Source organism: Perognathus longimembris, chromosome 9 (genome assembly GCF_023159225.1).
Source record: "Perognathus longimembris pacificus isolate PPM17 chromosome 9, ASM2315922v1, whole genome shotgun sequence".
Taxonomy (NCBI): domain Eukaryota; kingdom Metazoa; phylum Chordata; class Mammalia; order Rodentia; family Heteromyidae; genus Perognathus; species Perognathus longimembris.
The window spans coordinates 11,130,494-11,148,481 of NC_063169.1; the positions used below are offsets into that span (position 1 = coordinate 11,130,494).

Consider the following 17,988-nt stretch of genomic DNA (forward strand, 5'->3'; position numbering starts at 1 on the left):
CTTCATGCCTTGCCTTGGGAATCCTTCTTCCTCCCACTCCCAAAGCTGACCCCTCAAGCCGTCTCTTAGGTCCCACAGAAATGTCCAGATTCCTTCAGTGTAGAGAGCACAATGCAAACCGATTGGCCACCATCCCGCGTCTCCACAAAGCGCATTCCCTTTATGCGCTGGCCAGAGAATAGACTGTGATTATAGCACATTTTAAAATCACTGGCGTTAAATAGCCTCTCTTCTTAGACTATCTCATTTTTCACAATTCCTGGCTTCGGTTACAATATTTTCCTATTTGTTGACTAACATTTACGTAACTAGTGACTTTTTTTGGATGGGAACCAAATTATTAAAATAAGATCAGATTCTCTGTTTCTGATGAACTCCACTCACAACACTATTTTTTTTTTTTTTTGCCAGTTCTGGGCCTTGGACTCAGGGCCTGAGCACTGTCCCTGGCTTCTTCTTGCTCAAGGCTAGCACTCTGCCACTTGAGCCACAGCGCCACTTCTGGCCATTTTCTGTATATGTGGTGCTGGGGAATCGAGCCCAGGGCCTCATGTATATGAGGCAGGCACTCTTGCCACTAGGCCATATCCCCAGCCCCACGACACTATTTTTTGATCTGGTCCTAGGGCTTGAACTCAGGGCATGAGCACTGTCCCTGAGCCTCTTTGTGCCCAAAGCTAGTGCTCTACCACTGGAGTCAACCACAGTGCCATGTCCAGCATTTTCTGAGTAGTTTATTGGCGATAAGAGTCTCATGGACTTTTCTGTCAGGGCTGGCTTTGAACTGCAATCCTCAGGTCATAGCCTGCTGAGTAGCTAGGATTGCAAGTGTGCGCCATCAGCAACTGGCCATATGAAACTATTATGTAGTATCTTACTACTGCCATAAAATATTAGACAATAAGTAATACTATATAATATTAGTACTATAAAATATTAATACTATAAATGATTAGACCTGTCTTATATTCTGGGTGCTAAGCCAGGGCTCACTGATCAGCAGAGGAACGAAAGCCTTAAACATGCTTACCACTAGGACTATCAGGTGGGGTTAGTTAAGGCTAACAGGGACTGTCTGCAAGCTTCTCAACAGTGATTGCTTGGCTCTGAACTCGCTGTGTGAGTTCACACAGACCAGGAGGGAAAGGGAATGGAAGTAAATGAATCTTTAGTATGGCCTTTGCATCCTTAAAATTCTTACATAGAGTTAAACCCAGAGAACATCTCTATGAGATAGGTATTGTCATCTCGTTACATGGATGGACAAACAAATGCAGTTAGGGAAGTGTCTAGCATCTACTGACTGAATAGCAGAGGCAGGCATTAATGTGGATGCCTGACTCCTCAGTGCCCTTTGTGGTTTAGGCTGTCCATGTGGAATCAATCAGGTAAATGTGCAGCTCGGAGACAGTATATAATGGCCCTTCTCCTCTGCCCTTACCAGTGTCATTTATAAGGAAACACTATAGTTCTGGCTTTCCAAGTATTAAGAACTTCATAGAATTTCAAATGAACATTGGAGGCAATTTTCATCAGTGTGAATCACTTACCAATGCCCTCACTTCCTCCCCAGTCACCTCTCGAAGGGCTGGGACTTACAGGGAATTCAAAGCCTGCTGCACAGTTGCCAAGTTTAGCAAAACTGCAAAGGTAGGCCATGATGTCATGCAGAGGGCCTAGCAGCTGGAGAGTGAGCTTCAAGGCTCTAAAAGCTGCCTGTGGAGGGAAAAGTAATATAAGGAAATACATTTTAGGAAGCTGCAAAGTAGCAAATAAAATATTTGCGTAGATTAGGGATAATATCTTTAAGCAAGAATACAGTGGTCCCTCAGTGTCCACGGAGGACTGGTTCCCGGAGCTCTTGCTGGTGCCCTTGTATGCAGAAGTGCAAATGCTTCACTTAAAATGGAGTAGCAGTTACATAAAACTGACTCCTTTAAGTCATCTTTATGTTACTCTTAGTGCCTAATGCAATGTAAATGCTATGTAAATAGTTGATGTATTGCTTAGGGCACAAGAAACAACATCTCTATATATGTTTAGTACAGATACAATTATTTTTCCAAATAGTTTCAGTAAGTGGATCTATGAATGCAGAACCTGTGATACAGATGGCTGAGTGTATACAAATAAATATTTTTACAGTGTATGTAGGATAATATCTGAAAGAAAAAAAAAAACAAGCCCAGTGGCTCATGCCTGTAATATTAGCTATTCAGGAGGCTGAAATTGGAAGGATTGTGATTCAAAGCCAGCTTGGGCAGAAAAGTCTGAGATGATATCTTCAAAATAACCAGCAAAAAGCTAGGCTTGTGGCATGGCTCAAGTGCTACCACCCTAGCAAGCATGAGGTCTTGAAATTAACTCTCTTCTCCTCTTCCAAACAATGAAGCCTATTGATGAATGTAATCATGGTTTTGGACAAGATCACTACTGTGGGGGGCGGGGTGGAGGAGAAAGGAATGTGTTTCTGTTTGTTTAAGGTAATGAATGGCCATGAACTAGTGGAAATGTGTTTGTGTGACAATTAGTGAATTATGAAGGTCACCCAACAAACTCAAGGCAGGAACCTCATATTTAGACAACATTGTGAATACCTGAGTGAATATGTTTAAGCAGAGCATGGGTATTTATCCCTTCTCTGGACTGGCAAAACAAACAAACAAACAAACAACAACAACAAAGATTTTCCTTTATAAAGCAGTTAGATGATTCCCCAAATGCCATATTCAACACTGCAATTCTATTTATTTAACATGTGCTTACATGTTTTATGTGTTTCTATACCTACTTTTTGTGGTTATCAATATTATTCTCTATCAGTAAGTTAGGTACCCAGGAAAAAACCCTAAAAAATAGTAGTTAGCTGGATGTGGTGGGGCACTATGCAATCCCAGCACTTGAGAAGTTGAGGCAGATGGGTTGTAAGTTTAGGTCTAGTGAGATGATGTCTAAAAAATAAAAATAAAAGCAACAAACCCCAAATCCAGCTAGCAGATGCAAGTGTAATCTTTACCTCTCCTTAGCTACAGGTAGGGTTGGTTTTATTGAATTTTGGGGGACCACTAAGAGTTAACAAGGAATGCGGGAAGCCCAGGTTACTGTTTATAACTGACCAAAGAAAAACAGAACTCAGGAAAGAATGAGGCCTGGTAGAAATTACAGAAAAACGGGGGAAAGTATTAGGAGCCATGATATGATTTCAGTTATTAAATGTGTTTTAAACCAACCAAACAAACCAACAAACAAGAGGTGGTGTCTGCAACTGCTGTGGTTAACCAGTGAGACACAAGAAAATAGCCAGTTTCCATTCTGACACATCCAGAAAATACACACCTTTTCTGGCAGAGTTTTGAACATCACTAGCACTTCTGAAGGATGAGGTATGAACCATAAATTGAGGAAGACTTTTCCATCGGCTGACAGCAAACTCCAGGGCCGGGGTTGAAAACGCCTGCAGCATTGGAAGAAAACACAATTCATCCCAGTTTTCCCCCCAGTCAGAAGCATCATTGGTTGCCTGAACTTCGAACACAGCCTGCAGGCTGCTGGCCTGTCACCACGCGCCCCGTCCTAGCCCCACGCAGTGGCCTCTTTCCCAGTTGGCCAGAGTTCATTATAAATAACTCAGCAGGAAGGACAGTCGGGCTGATTTTAGCCTAAGTGGTGTGTGTGTGGGGGTGGGGGGAAGGCCTGGGCATGGAGGGAGAGAAAGGTGTGGTAAGAAAGGAGAGGAAGGACAGGAATTAGCCGCTTGCCATCCTACCTGGAGCTTGCCATTCTATCACTTAATACTTCTGACAATCTCGGGATGGATCTATTTTTGCTTTTCTGTTTCACAACTGAGGAAATTGAGACCTTAAGACAGGATGCAGATCCTGCCTACCAACTCCTAAGAAACAAAATTATGATTTGAATGTCTATTCATCCAGCTCTCCAATTTAAGCTCCACACGCCAGCTCCATTTTCTGCTCGATTTCCTGGCCTCTAGGCTTATCTTGCTTCTTTCTGTCTCTGCTGTCCGGCTCCAAATACCTTCTCACTTTTTAGGCAACAGTTCAGCTTTCCCTGCTGCAGAGTTTATATACTACATGCCATCTCTGTATGTCTGGAAGAAGGATTCACACAAGCCCAGGTCCCTGAGAAAGAGAATGTCACCAGCATTCCTGTCGCCTGGTGTGCGCCTCCCTGTCTTCACACCCTGACCTCATACCTTGTTATTTGTAGTCTTACCCCACGCAGACACACCAGTAAAAGGGACTCTGTTGGGTTTTGCTTGTTTCTGACTTTCATACAAAGGGAAAGTCTCTGTGAGCCTCACTGCCCTTGGAGGAAGGTGGTATGCTCACCTGGTTTTTTCTTCCAAGGATAATTAGTTTTTAAATGGCCAGAATTAAACCTGACATGACAGTTTAAAAGTCTTTGAACCCCCAAATATGGGGAGTAGTTTAATTAAGAATTCCAGCTTTGGGAGTTGGAGGTAGGCTCATGTTCTTTCCTTCTGATTGTCCTGGGAGTGAGGTGGCTGACTGTCATCCTATCTGAATGGGCCCAGTGCCCTTGAACCTAAATGACTGTGTTTGGCTGGGGTGTGGGTGGTGTGGCTCATCCAGTTAACAGGGTGAGGAATTCGTCATCAAAGGACCTGATTTTCAGCCCAATTCCATCATCCAGGATTCTATGGCCTTAGAAGACGGTTTTGTCTCTTCACAGTTAATATGAGGGTAACAATTTACAGGATTGATGTGAGGAGGAAGTTTTAAAGGGGCGCACAAAAAGCATTTTGTAAACTGTGCTCTACAAAGTTTGTCATTATGCTAATGTAGGAGTGTGTGACCTCTGGAGCAGTAAAGGGGCTCGGGTGGCCAGGAGCCAAGGGTATATACATGCAACGCCAGAGTAAGTTGTTAAGAACTGGGGGCCTGACCCTACGGACAGGATGTCCGGAACTGAGGGTCCTGTGGGAAGAGCAGGGATCAGGACTACTTCCGGCTCATGTAGATTTTGCTGGAAGCTGAGGGAGGTGTGTAGTCAGTGTGGAGCCCTCATCCCCAGTGTCTCCTGTCCCGTGAACCTGGGGTGAGGGAGATGAGCCTTCTATATGTCCCACTCTTCCCCGAGCTCTGGGTAACCACATTCTTCTGGCTACAACTACTGTCTATTTGCCAGTGACTGCTAATTCTACATCGGTGGGCCTACTCCGCCCCCCCCCCCCCCGCCCCAGAGTTCCAACTCACTTCATCTTGGCAGGCAGTGCCTCAGATCAGCTGTCAAAAAAAGGCAGCATCCGAGTCCTCACCCCTGACAGCCCAATCCTGTGTCTACTGTGTTAGTGTTTCACAACTCCTCAGCCCCCAGAAACCAGGGAGCCAGGGCAATGTTTGTAGACTGTCCCTTCTCATTGCTCCAAAGGCTCTAAGGATTCTATTGCTTAAACCTCTCATATTTATGCCCAATTTTCACTCAGTTTCCATTTTCCACAGCAGGAGTCTCAATGGGAGGATCTCATCATCCAGGGGCATTGACTATCATGATGAGGAATACATTATTTCCTGGTCTCCTGATGATGCAGATGACCCTTCTTTCCTACTGAAGTACAACATAGCTCTTTGCTCTTTTTTTGGTGCCAATACTGAGACTTGAACTCAAGGCCGCCAACTCTTGCTGGGCTTTTTTTGTGCAAGGCTGACATTCTATCACTTGGGCCACACCTCCACTTCTGACCTTTTCTCTGTTAATTGGAAATAAGAGCTTCTTGGATTTGTTTGCCTGGTCTGGCCTTGAACCACGATCTTCAGATCTCAGCCACCCGAATAGGTAGGATTATAGGCACCTGGCTTTTAAGTACCCTTGACTATAAAGCATAAAATAACAACAAAACACCAACTGTTTTCTTAAGGTGAATCCCTGGGCCTAAACTTACCTTTCAAATCTCAGAGTTTTAATCAGTTAATTCTCAGTTCAGAAATAAAGTTGGGAGAACTTCATTTCTTAGCAACCACAGACTATTCCTGTCTTGAAGGAGATCAAAGCCAGCTTAATCCAATTCTGTCTCTATTTTTCAGTTCACAGTGTTTGGTGGTGTCAGAAAGAGATACTGAATATAAAAAGCAAAACAGTCAGAAAGTCTGCGTGTGGGCACATGGGACTGCGGCCCATACGCTGGCTGCAGCAGGCACTGCAGTGTGGAACCCAGACCTGGGCCTTGGAGCAGCACCAGGAGCAATGAGGCCGTCCCCCAAGTGTTGGTTCCTGTCCAGCGGCCATCTGCCTAGGACAACCAGGCATTTGATAGGAGAGTAGCCTGGCCTTAGTCCGGTCTTAGTCCTACAAGGAGACTCTCTGCCATCCCCGTGGATGGCCTAAGAACTACGTGGCCTGCCAGCTCCCTGGATTGTGAATATAGTCTCCCTTCTTTTATTTTTCTTCAGTTACCCCCTGCTAGGCCATACCTCAACTCCCGGAACCACATCACCTCCAAAGTCTTAACTTTCCCAATCGGAAGCTCTGTGTCTTCCAGTTTTCTCATCCCTCACTCCACTCACTCTCACTAGACTTTCCTCACGCATGACCTGTCCTTCCTATTATCAGCCCTCTCCAACCTCAATTCCTTTCCTACCCAGACTGGATCTCAGCCAAGCACATCCACCATGCCCTCCGTACCTTGAGTTCTGATTCACTGTCCTCATAACCCACCCACCTAGCACCACCCCAGCTCCACATCCCTTCAACAATTCATTCAGCTTTCCGCTCTCATCGCACACTGCTGAACACAGCTGCAAGAAATCATAGCACTCATACTGGCACAACAAGTAAATGACTTCCAGCCTGAGCTCTGTCACCCCAGGGCTGTCTTTCTCTCTCCTTTGATCAGCTATCAGGCCTATTTCCTTGTTCAGTAATTCCAAGCCTTCTTTATGCCTAGGGCCAATTCCTGCCAGCAAATGTCGACATGGCCCGCTATTTTGTGGAAGAGTGAAATGGCCGTGGAAGGAGCTCCTTCCACTTCCTTTTGACCCACGCTCTCCTTTTCTATGAAAGTCCAAGTCAGAGGGGCTCACTTGGTGTAGAAAATGAGGACAGCCTCTGTCCTGAAGGATCTCACTTTCCAGAGACAACCGGCCCAGTAAACATGGCAGTTGGGTGGAAGCATAGCCCGAGAGAAGCAAATGAAAGTGCAGAGAAAAAAAAAAAAGCATAATACGCTGTTGGGAGAGTAGGGGAAGAAAAATCACAGCCGAAGATTTAGAGTTGTGATTGTGTGTGTGATTGTGTGTGATTGTGTGTGTGTGTGTGTGTGTGTGTGTGTGTGTGTGTGTGTGTACTGGAGCTTCATATCAGGCCTGGGTACTGTTCCTTAGCTTTTTCTTTCAAGGCTGGCACTCTTCCTTCTTTTCACTTCAGCACTTTGCTGATTTATTGGAGGGAAGAGTCTCATGGGCTTTCTTGCCTAGGCTGGCTTCAAACCACAATCCTCAGATCTCAGTCTCCTGAAGAACCAGGATTACAGTGACGAGCCACGGGTGCTGGGCTATTGTGAGTTGTGATTATTATCTCCCATCACATTTCATCCTCCTAGTGGCACTGTCATTTTCCCATCATTAAAGAAAGTTGTGGTCTGTAACTGATTTTAGTACCCTGGATATTGTATATACGTGCATTGGAACTAGGGAAGGGACAGGGAATAGCAAAATCGTAAAAAGACAAACCAATGCAACAGCAACACGTACGAAACTATATGGTGTAAACCAACTATACAACTCATGGGGAGTGGGGAGAAAAATGGGAAGGGGGGAGGCAGGGGAAAAGGAGGGAGGAGGTAACAAGTTGGATAAGAAATATACACACTGCCTTACGTATGAAACTGTAACCCCTCTGTACATCACTTTGACAATAAAGAAATGAAAAAAAAAGTTGTGGTCAAATGCTATTTTACCCATTTTAAGTGTACAGCTGAGTAGAACTAAGTCAGTTCACACTGTTATGCAATCATCACTACTATCCCTCTCCAGATGGCTCTGCTAGCTCCCATTGATTCAAGCCAGGACTAGGTCTCTCTTTCTCTCTGAATTCCACATTAAATTTGGCACCTGGCCTCACTGATTTCATCAACTAAATATTTCTTGTCTGTCCAATTTTAGGAATCTCCTAAGTGGTGTCACTGACAACCATTTTTTCCCCCTTTCTCTCTGTGACCTGAAGGACAAATCCCAGACTTCTGGACCTTGTCCCATGCCTCCGTACATTGGACCATTGCTTTCTTCACAGACTGTGAGGAGCTTTGTGAAGCTCATCACACGTCTCTGTGACTTTGCACATGCTCTCTCTCAGCTCCAGCTGAATTTCCTCTTCTTGCCCACATAGACCACAACTTGTCACTCAGACCAAGGTTAAACATCCCTCTTCCTTGAAGCCTTCTTTTTTCCAATATCTCCAATCCTTCTAATAATCACTAAGCATTTCTTGGCAGGTACCTCCATTAAATATTTTGTTTTGTTCTTTTTTTCCAAATTTTTATTATCAAACTGATGTCCAGAGAGGTTACAGTTTCATACATTATGCATTGGATACATTTCTTGTACTGTTTGTTACCTCGTCCCTCATACCCCCCTCCCTCCTCCCCCTTTCCCTTTCCCCCCATGAGTTGTTCAGTTCACGTACACCAAACAGTTTTGCAAGTATTGCTTTTGTAGTTGTTTGTCTTTTTTTACCCTGTGTCTCTCGATTTTGGTATTCTCTTTCAATTTCCTAGTTCTAATACCAGTATACACGGTTTCCAATATACTCAGATAAGATTACAGAGATAGTGTAGGTACAACCACAGGAAGGTGATACAAGAACATCATCAATAATAGAAGTTTATCACGATGTACTGATACTATTTATGTATTTTTCCTGGCTAGGCAAGGGTTACTGTTGAACAGCACCTGGCACCAACATTTTCATGTGTTGTTGAGGTTGTGACTGGAGTCAATCAGCAATGTCCAAGATCCTGTACTTTCCTTGCCAGTCCTTGTACCTCCCTAGGGAGCTACCACTGCCCGGAGGAAATGGTGCCTGATTTTAATTTGACAGTGGCTCTGCTTGTTCCATAGTGAGAGTTCAGTTAGCCATGAACTCTGTGTACTCTGTTCCTCTGTCAGGCAATGCCACTGTTAGGAGGGCACCTGCGTGTGCTCAGTCTCCTTTGCAGTCATGAAGGGAATGGAAGCCTCCCAGGAAGAGAATGGACTGCTGGGGGAAGGAGCTCCCGTTGGTTCCTCTTTGACAGGGATTTTGGTTTGGGAGGACTCTGCAAATCTTAGAATTGTTAAAAAACTTAAATTGCATTTTAGAATTTTAAGCCTACAGAACACACGGGGCTCTATTAGACATGGAATGATGATGTATAACAGAGAGGCTACGTTCCTTCTCGCCATTCCTTGACCATGGCAGACATTGCCAATCAATTACCACACTCTCACAAACTTGAGAGATCTCAGAATCCTTACTAATAAAATGTTGAAACTGACATTTAAAATGAAGCTTATCTCTTATCTTTAAAGTAATATATCCCCTCATTTTATGAATGAGATGAGGACCTCTTTCCCACATGACTCTTATCTTTCAACTCTGCCTCTTTATTTCTAGTTAAGTGCAGGGGTGAGTCCCACTTAACAATTCACAATCAATCATAAAAAATGGCCCCTTTTCAGAAAGTCTCTATTTCTTGGAATTATGCTCTAGACACATCAGCACTGAGTCATAACATGTTCAAGTTCAGACAGCTGTTTCAGTTTCCTCACTCGTGAAAAGAGGACGAAGTCCAGAGATTGAAGATAAGTGACTTGCCTAAGACCTCAGGGAAATACATGATTCCAGATATTCCAGTTGCCAGATGATGACTATGGTTTAGATTTGGTTTAGTTATGTCCCCCCAACAAGGCTGCATGTGCTGAGGTCTTGGTTCCTAAGGAGGCATCACTGAGAGTTAGTGGGACTTTTAAGAAGTGCAGCCCGGAGAGGTTCTTAGATGGCATGCCCTTGGAAGGGATTGTGGCCCATGACTGCCTTCTGGACTTCGGGTGTCATTCTGTTTCTTGCATGTGTAGTCTCACTAGGATGTGGCACAGTCTACAGAGTCCTTTCCACTGGTTGATAGTGGGCCCATGCCTTTGAACCTCCAAATGTGAGCCAGATAAACCTCTTTATTAAAAATACATTCTACCTCAAGTATTTTGTTATAGAAACACAATACTGTTTTGTTTTGTTTTGTTTTTTTCCCAATAGGCATTCATTAGATGGAATATAGGCTTTGGAGTGAGAAAGAATCTTAATACAGTACTTTTCCCAAACTTCCACAGAAGTCAGAAATTCCTTTTTTTTACATTCTTACAAATGGGACTCTTACAAAGGGACGTGTTCATATAGTCAGCGTGTATATGCAGGAGATGGGGTAGTGAAGAAACACTCAATCTGTGTCCAACACAGCCCATCCACTGCCTGCCTCAGCAGCTGGTCCTAGATGATACCTACTGTGACCACCCTTTCCTGCCCTAACACCCTGACCTGAAGCTATCATCCACTAACTGCCCCGATGGCTCAGAAATCAAGGCTCTAAGGCTTGAGTGACCATATTCCATAGTCTTTAGGAAGTATAGACATTTACAAGATACCACAAGAAAATAGGGCAAGACATACACATTAGAGGATTTGTCTATGATTCTTCCCATGAGAGGAAGATGCGATTCAGCCTCACTGAGCACCAGAATCCCGCCAAATCCTTTTGCAAAGGAGTTCACTCCCCTCTCCCCTCTCATCCTCTCTCACATGCATTCTTCCCCTAGAAAGAATCTGAAACCTAGCCAGGTGGACCAAGTTCATAGAACAGTGACCTAGCTCATCAAACCAAACACTGCTATTTAGAAATAGGACATCTAGTAAGTAAAAAACAGGACTGACCCTTATTTGGATAGCCAGCTCTTCCGCTGACTGACTAGCCAAGGGCTTAAAGAATTCAATTTCTTTCAAACTCTAGGCTTATATCAATGAGTCCATTTTCTTGCAAAATTCCCACTTTCCTGTCACTGTCTCTTTGAATCCCTTCCTGAAGCTCTGAGGTAGAGTCAAACATTACTCCTGCAAACCTTCACATGCCTCCTCCTAACCTTGTTAGTGCTGACCTGAGAACCTGAGTAACTAAATATAAGTTTTAGTGTTAAAATTATAACAGCTTCTAGACCCTGGTGATGACTCCATGATAGAAGGCTGCACCCCCACCCGTGAGACTAGTTTCGTATAGTTTGACATTTAAAAATGTAGGGAGCACTTGTTCCCCTCTGTACCTGGGTAACAACCATGGTAACCGACAGTAAAAAAATGATCATAGTCATAGACTATAGAAATAACCATAATAGTAGTAGAAACACCACAGAAACTGTCAGGATGGTTTACTTATGACTGAGTACTGGATTGTTTTAGCCTGTTCAAGCTTGCTTAGTGGTAATGGGAAAACATGGTCGCAATTGTTAAAATAAAGTTGGTACTAGGTCAGCCTGACCGCAATATTCTGCTTCTGTAAACAGCTTGCTTAACCCATTTGTGACTTGCTCTACCCCCTTCACTAACCCCCTGCATCAGTGCTATGTGACCACCTGTTGTCAATTCCTGATATCGAGGCCAGTTCCTGATATCAAAGCCAAAATAGATAACTGAAAGGGTAGATGGCCAATAGAAATAGGACAAGACTTGCTTGCTAAATGCCATCCAATGAAGTATCTGCCAAGTTGGAAATACCCTGCCCCTGTTGTAATCACAATAAAAACCCTGCCTATCTGAGGGTCAGGACTCTCAATCCAGATCTGCTGCATCGGTGATGGTTGGGAGTCCAGGCTCGAGGCTGCCATAAAGACTCTTGTGCATTTGCATCGGTATCGGCTCCTTGGTGGTCTTTGGGGACCAGAAATCTAGGCATAACAACCTCTACCGAATCACCTCTGAAGTCACTTGTTTGTTTACAGAACTTCCTCCACTAGATTGAGTTTCTGCCAGGGTCTATGACTTACTCACCTTTGTACCACCAGCGTGCATCCAAAGTGCTTAGAACTAGGCAAGCACAGGACAAACAATGGTTGAACAGTATGTATATACATGCACGGATGAGTGTAAGATGTAAGTGATCTGTCTTTTCCCTTCATCTGTCCAGCCTATGATCATACTTTAAGTATCATTGTTATTGAAACCCCAAGCTATAAGTGAGAGAGTAAAGGGAGAGGTAAGCTCACCCTATAGGGTATTTCTGCTCCTTCTTGAAGACTATATAATGTTCTCTTCACTTTTAAGATGTGTCTAGTGACTGTGCAAGTATGCTACTCTGTGTGTGGATTCTGTGTAGGAACAGTTGTAAAACTAGAAAAAGCATGATAAGGAAGTAATCAAGCAGTCCTGCCCTTATTATTCGAAATAAATCCATTATCCTATCTACAGCCTAATAGTAAAACAGGACACTGGTTAACCATTGTTGTAAGGATTTTTTTCCCCTGAATATTTCTTCTATTCCATTGAGTAGACTATTTGGAGCTAGGATAGCTCAAAATCATTTACTTAGTTATTTACTTATTTTTTATGTTACCTAAGATAAAGCAAAAAAGGTTATTTTGTGTGTGTTCTGGCACTGGGGATTGAACTCAGAACCTGGTGTTCTTGTTTGTCTTTTTTGCTCAAGGCTGGAAATCTACCACTTGAGCCACACCTCTATTTCTTTTTCTTTTTTTTTTTTTTGTGCCAGTCCTGGGCCTTGGACTCAGGGCCTGAGCACTGTCCCTGGCTTCTTCCCGCTCAAGGCTAGCACTCTGCCACTTGAGCCACAGCGCTGCTTCTGGCCGTTTTCCGTATATGTGGTGCTGGGGAATGGAACCTAGGGCCTTGTGTATCCAAGGCAGGCACTCTTGCCACTAGGCCATATCCCCAGCCCCCACACCTCTATTTCTTTAGCTTATAATTTTAAAGCCTACAAATGCTTTGTGTGAGGCAGTGCATCGTGGTAGGTATGTCTGGTGTGCAAAACTGCATACTTTATGAAGCAAGAAAAGAGGAAGAGACTGGGATTTTAGAATCCTCTTCCAGAACATGCCCCCAGTGACCAAAAGACCTCTCATCAGGCCCCACCTCCTAAAAGCTCCATCTCCTCCCAAACATGTGTCTCTGGGAAGCAAACCTTTACCAGCGGGAATTTGGGGGACACTTAAGAGCCACACTATAGCAACAAGCGTTTTTATGCTGAACTAACCACACCCCTTCCTGAGGTAGGGCCTGGGAGGCAGAGTAACAAGGACATTGCTGAAGGACATCGCTCACCTTGGGTCGGCCTTGAAGTCCTCCTTGGCATCCTTTAGCCCTTTCTTTTCTTGTGGTTGTCCCACCATGAAGAACGTATCTCTGATGGTTGGGAACTCTTCCAGCAGCGCCCTCAGACTGTTACAATATGCTATGATCTGGCTTCGGAGAGCGTAGTGAGACATGCGGCGGTTAAAGCTGCGAGTCAGAAAGAGAGTAATGAGGTTCGGAAGGAGAATCCAAGTTGGTGCCCCTCTCATGGACGTTCCAGGACAATGGAGGACTTTCTAAGATGAGCAGAGCATTTCTGACAAAAAGAGATTTTCCATCTGGCCCAGATTGGTACTGTATAAAATCAGAAGTGTCAACCTTTTCAAAGTATCTCCTGTGTGCTTGTGTGCTCCCCTGCATGCCAGAGGACAGGGAGCAGTTTAACTTGGATCTAGAAAAGTGGGTTGTGGTTTATTTAAGCACAAGTCACATGATTCATTGTCTGGATTTCTTCTTTTTTTCTCCAATATAACACAATTTTTACTTAAATCTTATGTGACATGGGAACCTTCAGGATAAATGTGTATGTATGTATGTATTTGTGCTAGTCCTAGGGCTTGAACTCAGGGCCTGGGCACTATCCCTGAGCTTTTCTGCACAAGGTTAGCACTCTACCATTTGAGCCATAGCTTTACTGCTGGATTTTTGTGGTAATTAACTGGAGATAAGAATCTCCTGAACTTTTCCTCTCCAGGCTGGCTTTGAACCATGGTCCTCAGATCTCAGCCTCCTAAGTAGCTAGGATTACGGGTGTGAGCCACAGGCACCGGGATGAACTATTGTTTTTAAGCTGGAATTCAATGAAACCTGGAAGGCTGTGTAGCTGCAGCATTAAAGAAAAGGGAGATGGATGTATAGCAACAGACTGGAGAGAATGCCCAGGCTTGTGTGTTCAGATTTGTCTTGGCCTCTCTGGGAAGCATTTCTTCTTCCTGAGTGTGGCATAGTACTCTTTATGAAAGCAGGACCTTATTTATGCATTGTCTGGATTTCTGCATACTATGGCTGGTAATCTGGCTTAAAATCAGAGAAGTCAGCACATAATATTCACATCGATTACACTTACTTCTGACAATATTCAATTATAATATCCCTTTTGATTCTTCCAATTTCATCCTGTGATAAAAGAGAATATCTCTATCAGGCAGTTGGCTGTAAGGAGTACTCATTTTAGCGCACAAATGAATGGCCAACTCCTAGCAGGAAAAGGCCACAGAATTGAGACATTCTTTCTGGGGACACACTGATTGGGAGAAACCCTTCTTTGAGTCTCTTTTCTTCCTACACAGCTTGCTGAGTGTACCAAGAATGCCAGGTCCTGGCTGCTTTTTTTTTTCCTGGATCATTCCTCAGGGTTATGTGTACTGAGAGCAATCTTGAAGGGTAATATCTCCCTCTAAGAAAAACGACCACTTGCTATAGAAGAAGTGGGTCCCAAAGCTCAATGCTTTTCAACTGTGATGCATAACTGTCGGGCTTAATTGCCACATCTCCCCTGGGGAGACGCCAAGCCTCCAATTGTGGGGGACAGTCGGCTCTGCGCGCTTCTCCCGCCGGCGGGAGGGCAGAGCGTGTCCCTGTCAGGCTAAGCTGAGCTGAGTTAGGGCTGCCGAAAATCCCTGCGCATCCCCAGCCTCCCTTAAGAGACGACACTGCACACGAGATCCCGGGGGAGCCGCCCGATGGTCTACAGGCTTCCAAAGGGTTTTATTCAAGGGAGGAGTTTATATAACAGTAATGGCGGCAGGAAGAGGAGGGACTAACTGGGTATTAACGATTGGCTAATGATCTGTCCATCATGGTGATGTCACGGAATTTCCTCTATGGGCGGAGACCACAGTCCCCCAAGGACCGGGCCTCTGGGGTCTCCGGCGCCATGGTGGCACACGTGCTCGCTGCTGAGCGGAGGGGGCTGGCCTGGCTTCTCTTCCGGTTGAAGCCGGAAGGAGGTGGGACGGGCTAGAGCCAGCCGTCCCCTCTTAAAAGACATAGCCATCCCCTACACATCACCATTGGGTGCATGACAAGAACTCCCGGAACTTAGCCGGGAAAGGAAACTGAAAGTTCTTTTTCTCTGACCTTGGGTTATGTCATCTGCCAGCATCCTGGTATAGATAACAGGCTAACTTATTAACTTGCAGGTAGGCTAAAATTCTAGGTCCTTACAAAACAAGATCATAGTGCCTGAACTCTTTCAGATCGAGTAGGTGTAAGAATGATTCTGGAAGTTAGGTAATGAATATTTGTTATTGATGATCTTAGTTATACAAGAGGTGGTGGATTTCACTGTTATACCTCCACTATATTTCAATCAATCACACACCCTATATCACACTCCCTGCCCCCTTAAAAAAATAGCATTCCTCACTGGTTTCCTAAGGTAATGAACTATTATATATAGTTCAATATTGGTCAATATTTTTTTTTTTTTTGGCCAGTCCTGGGCCTTGGACTCAGGGCCTGAACACTGTCCCTGGCTTCTTCCCGCTCAAGGCTAGCACTCTGCCACTTGAGCCACAGCGCCACTTCTGGCCGTTTTTCTGTATATGTGGTGCTGGGGAATCGAACCTAGGGCCTCGTGTATCCGAGGCAGGCACTCTTGCCACTAGGCCATATCCCCAGCCCCTGGTCAATATGTTTTTGAGAATTGCTTTATTGGGGGTGAAGAACTGTTGGTTTTTGCCTCCACTTTTACTTGTCAATGAATAAGAAGGTCTGGCCTATATTGTGTCCTATTTTTTTTGTTGTTGTTTTGTTTTGTTTTTGGCCAGTCCTGGGGCTTGGACTCAGGGCTTGAGCACTGTCCCTGGCTTCTTCTTGCTCAAGGCTAGCACTCTGCCATTGAGCCACAGCACCACTTCTGGCCGTTTTCTGTATATGTGGTGCTGGGGAACCGAACCCAGGGCCTTATGTATACGAGGCAAGCACTCTTGCCACTAGGCCATATCCCCAGCCCCTATATTGTGTCCTATTGACAGAACTGGATTAGGCAAATTCAAGTCCTCCCTTTCCAGTCACAGGCAGAGTCAAATCTTAGAGATGATAAACCTTGTCATGTAATTGTCAGTATAATCATTTTTGAAAAAACCTTGTCAGTATAATAACTTCCTCATCAAAAATGAATACTATATGTGCAAAGTTAAGCAAAGGTAACAAATTAAGGGTTTAAGATGTATAGTATTTTAAACCAATTAGACTAATAGAAGAACCTGTAAACATATACATGCCAGTAATGTTTAAAAAACCAAGGTAACAGGTAACTACATAGTCACCTTGTCAATGTTACCAAAACTACCTGGCCTTACTCGGGACTAGGGAAATATTCCAGTGCGGAAGTGGAAACTAATCTATTCAGAAAGTGACAAACAAAAAGTAGCCTTCCTTGAAAAATGTATGTATTAAAAATATATAACAATAAAGCCAAGCATTAGTAGCTTGCACCTGCAATCCTAGCTACTCAGAAGGCTGAAAGCTGAGGATTGTGTCCAAACCCAGTTTGGGCAGGAAAAATCTATAAGAATATTTCCAATTAACCAGTGAAAAGCCACAAGTGGAGCTGTGACTCAACTGAAGAGCATCAGTCTTGAGCAAAATAGCTAATTGATAGTACCCAGGCCCCCAAGTTCAAGTTCTACTACTGGCACAACACACAACACACACACACACACACACACACACACACACACACACACACACACCCTGTACTCTATCTGAATTGACTCTACTTCTGATTGAACTCTCCCTTTAGTTCTTTACAATATGTTTTCGATATTCTTATCCAAATAGGTTAAAAGTCACAGATTCCAACCTGAGAAGTATAGGGGAAAGGCAGAGCTTCAGGGAGCTCCTCTCTGTACTCACAGGGTTCTTTGCTTGGTCAGCCATGGTCTGCTTCCTGAGGAGGAAGGCATTGAGCATCATGTCCCGCAAGCCCACCTTCTCTAGTTGAATAGACACAAAAGCTTCCGGAGCTCTGACAAGTGAAGCGAGAGATATTTGGATCCAAGGGGTGGGGAGCAAGTAGACATGTACAAATCAACTCATGTGCTGACAGTGCAGCTGGAGGGCAGGGGATTGTGTCTTCGGGGGTTTCTGATTATTCACTGGGGTCAGAGATGGGCCACCGTGCACCTTGGAAACCTCACTGTGCCTAGAGCGTACATCAGTAGTGTCTCCTAAGTCTGACCCTGTGTGCCCTCCTAGCCTTTGCTATTGGTGTAGCTAGCCTGAGAAAGCCTCCCAAAGGTCTTCTTTACTAGATATGCTGATCTTGAATCTTCCATCCACACTCTGGGACTGTGAACTGAAGCCTTATGAATGCTGGCCGCGTGTTAGATTAACATTAAGCATCTTTTGTCATACAGTGGCTTTGCCTATGATCTTTCTTTTTTAATTTGCTATAATTAAATTACAGTGTCGGGGCTGGGAATATTACCTAGTGGCAAGAGTGCTTGCCTTGTATACATGAAGCCCTGGGTTTGAGTCCTCAGCACCACATATATAGAAAATGGCCAGAAGTGGCGCTGTGGCTCAAGTGGCAGAGTGCTAGCCTTGAGCAAAGAGAAGCCAGGGACAGTGCTCAGGCCCTGAGTTCAAGGCCCAGGACTGGCAAAAAACCAAACC

General features: G+C 44.4%; 1 protein-coding gene across 1 annotated transcript in view; it reads right to left on the reverse strand.

The window, feature by feature from the left end:
• Positions 1–17,988, reverse strand: part of LOC125357064 — a 134,301-nt gene that overhangs the window by 54,377 nt on the left and 61,936 nt on the right. Inside the window, exons 24-29 of the mRNA XM_048353718.1 lie at positions 17,227–17,338; positions 14,432–14,481; positions 13,336–13,512; positions 10,512–10,514; positions 3,337–3,454; positions 1,551–1,716 (exon numbers count right to left, since the gene is read on the reverse strand). Coding sequence (XP_048209675.1) covers positions 1,551–1,716; positions 3,337–3,454; positions 10,512–10,514; positions 13,336–13,512; positions 14,432–14,481; positions 17,227–17,338 — 626 coding nt within the window. The remainder of the gene's footprint in view (positions 1–1,550; positions 1,717–3,336; positions 3,455–10,511; positions 10,515–13,335; positions 13,513–14,431; positions 14,482–17,226; positions 17,339–17,988) is intronic.